The sequence below is a fragment of the Nelumbo nucifera genome, chromosome 1 (assembly GCF_055504915.1).
Source record: "Nelumbo nucifera cultivar China Antique chromosome 1, China Antique-T2T, whole genome shotgun sequence".
NCBI classification, from domain to species: Eukaryota; Viridiplantae; Streptophyta; class Magnoliopsida; order Proteales; family Nelumbonaceae; genus Nelumbo; species Nelumbo nucifera.
This window is the reverse complement of record NC_142649.1, coordinates 102187077-102188132: the sequence shown is the minus strand read 5'-3', so window position 1 is coordinate 102188132 and position 1056 is coordinate 102187077. Positions and strand designations below refer to the sequence as shown.

Below are 1056 nucleotides of genomic sequence, written 5' to 3'. Positions count from 1 at the left end.
ATGGTGAGTTATGAAGGTAGGTTGGTTGGCAAGTATAATGGGCTCTCTGATTACTCTAGTAGCAAGTTGGGCACGGGTGGCAATCAATGTATTCCATTTGCAGAGAGGTCCCTTTCACCTGATTATGGTGTTTCGGGAATGAGGGGAAGGGACCCACCTTGGAGATCTAATGTATTTGATGCATGGCATTCTTATGCATATGTTTCTTCAGGAAATGGGCATATCAGTTCTAGAAGAGCTCTAGGTGGTGATGATAGGTCATCTAGAGAAGAACATGACAGTGATCAAGTTGGCAAAACAAGAGCTTGGAATAAGGGACAAGGATCTGTTAGGCTTGGTGAGGGGCCTTCTACAAGAAGTGTCTGGCAAGCATCAAAAGATATGGCTACTCTGGAAGCAATTCGAGTGGCTGGGGAAGATAATGAAACATCACGAGCTGCTGCAAGACTTGCTATTCCTGAATTAACTGCTAAAGCTTTGGGCAATGAGATTATGGAGGAGGACCGTGACCCAATCTGGGCTTCTTGGAGCAATGTTATGGATGTGCTTAATGTAGGTGATACTCATTCAGTATATACTGAAGTTTTATCTACAGGGGATGGTCTTTGATTGTGAAGTCGCCGCCAGGCGGATGGGAAAAGAGAGGGAGGAGAGATGTCTTGTCTACGACAGGAAAGGAGAGGAGGAGAGGAGCAAAACACTCGTTTTGCTTAACTTCAACTAACAGAGATGCGTGGTGCGTGGCGCATTCTTCGCATGCTTAACTTCAACTGCAATAGGGGATGATCTTTTGCTTGTAAGTGCGTTCTTCGCATGCTTAAGCCATTCACGCAATTCAGAGACGTGTGGCACATCCTCCGAATGCGCAAACGGTGCCCTGACTAAGGGTGCCTGGACTGAAGCTAAACTATATGTGACAACAACAGTAATGGCACCAAATAGAAAACCTAAAAAGACATTTTCTGATAAAATATCATGCCTACACAATACCTTTTTTTCTTTTTTTGAGAAAAGGCCTCTCAGGAAAGGGCGTTTGTTCCAAACACCAACCAAATA

At 44.4% G+C, this 1056-nt stretch overlaps 1 protein-coding gene across 1 annotated transcript; it reads left to right on the top strand.

Moving 5' to 3' along the window:
- On the top strand, window positions 1–609 carry LOC104611978 (microtubule-associated protein TORTIFOLIA1-like). Its single transcript, XM_010279283.1, has one exon. It carries the CDS (start codon window positions 1–3, stop codon window positions 607–609), a length of 609 nt encoding a protein of 202 aa, XP_010277585.1.
- The last annotated feature ends 447 nt before the right edge of the window (window positions 610–1056 follow it).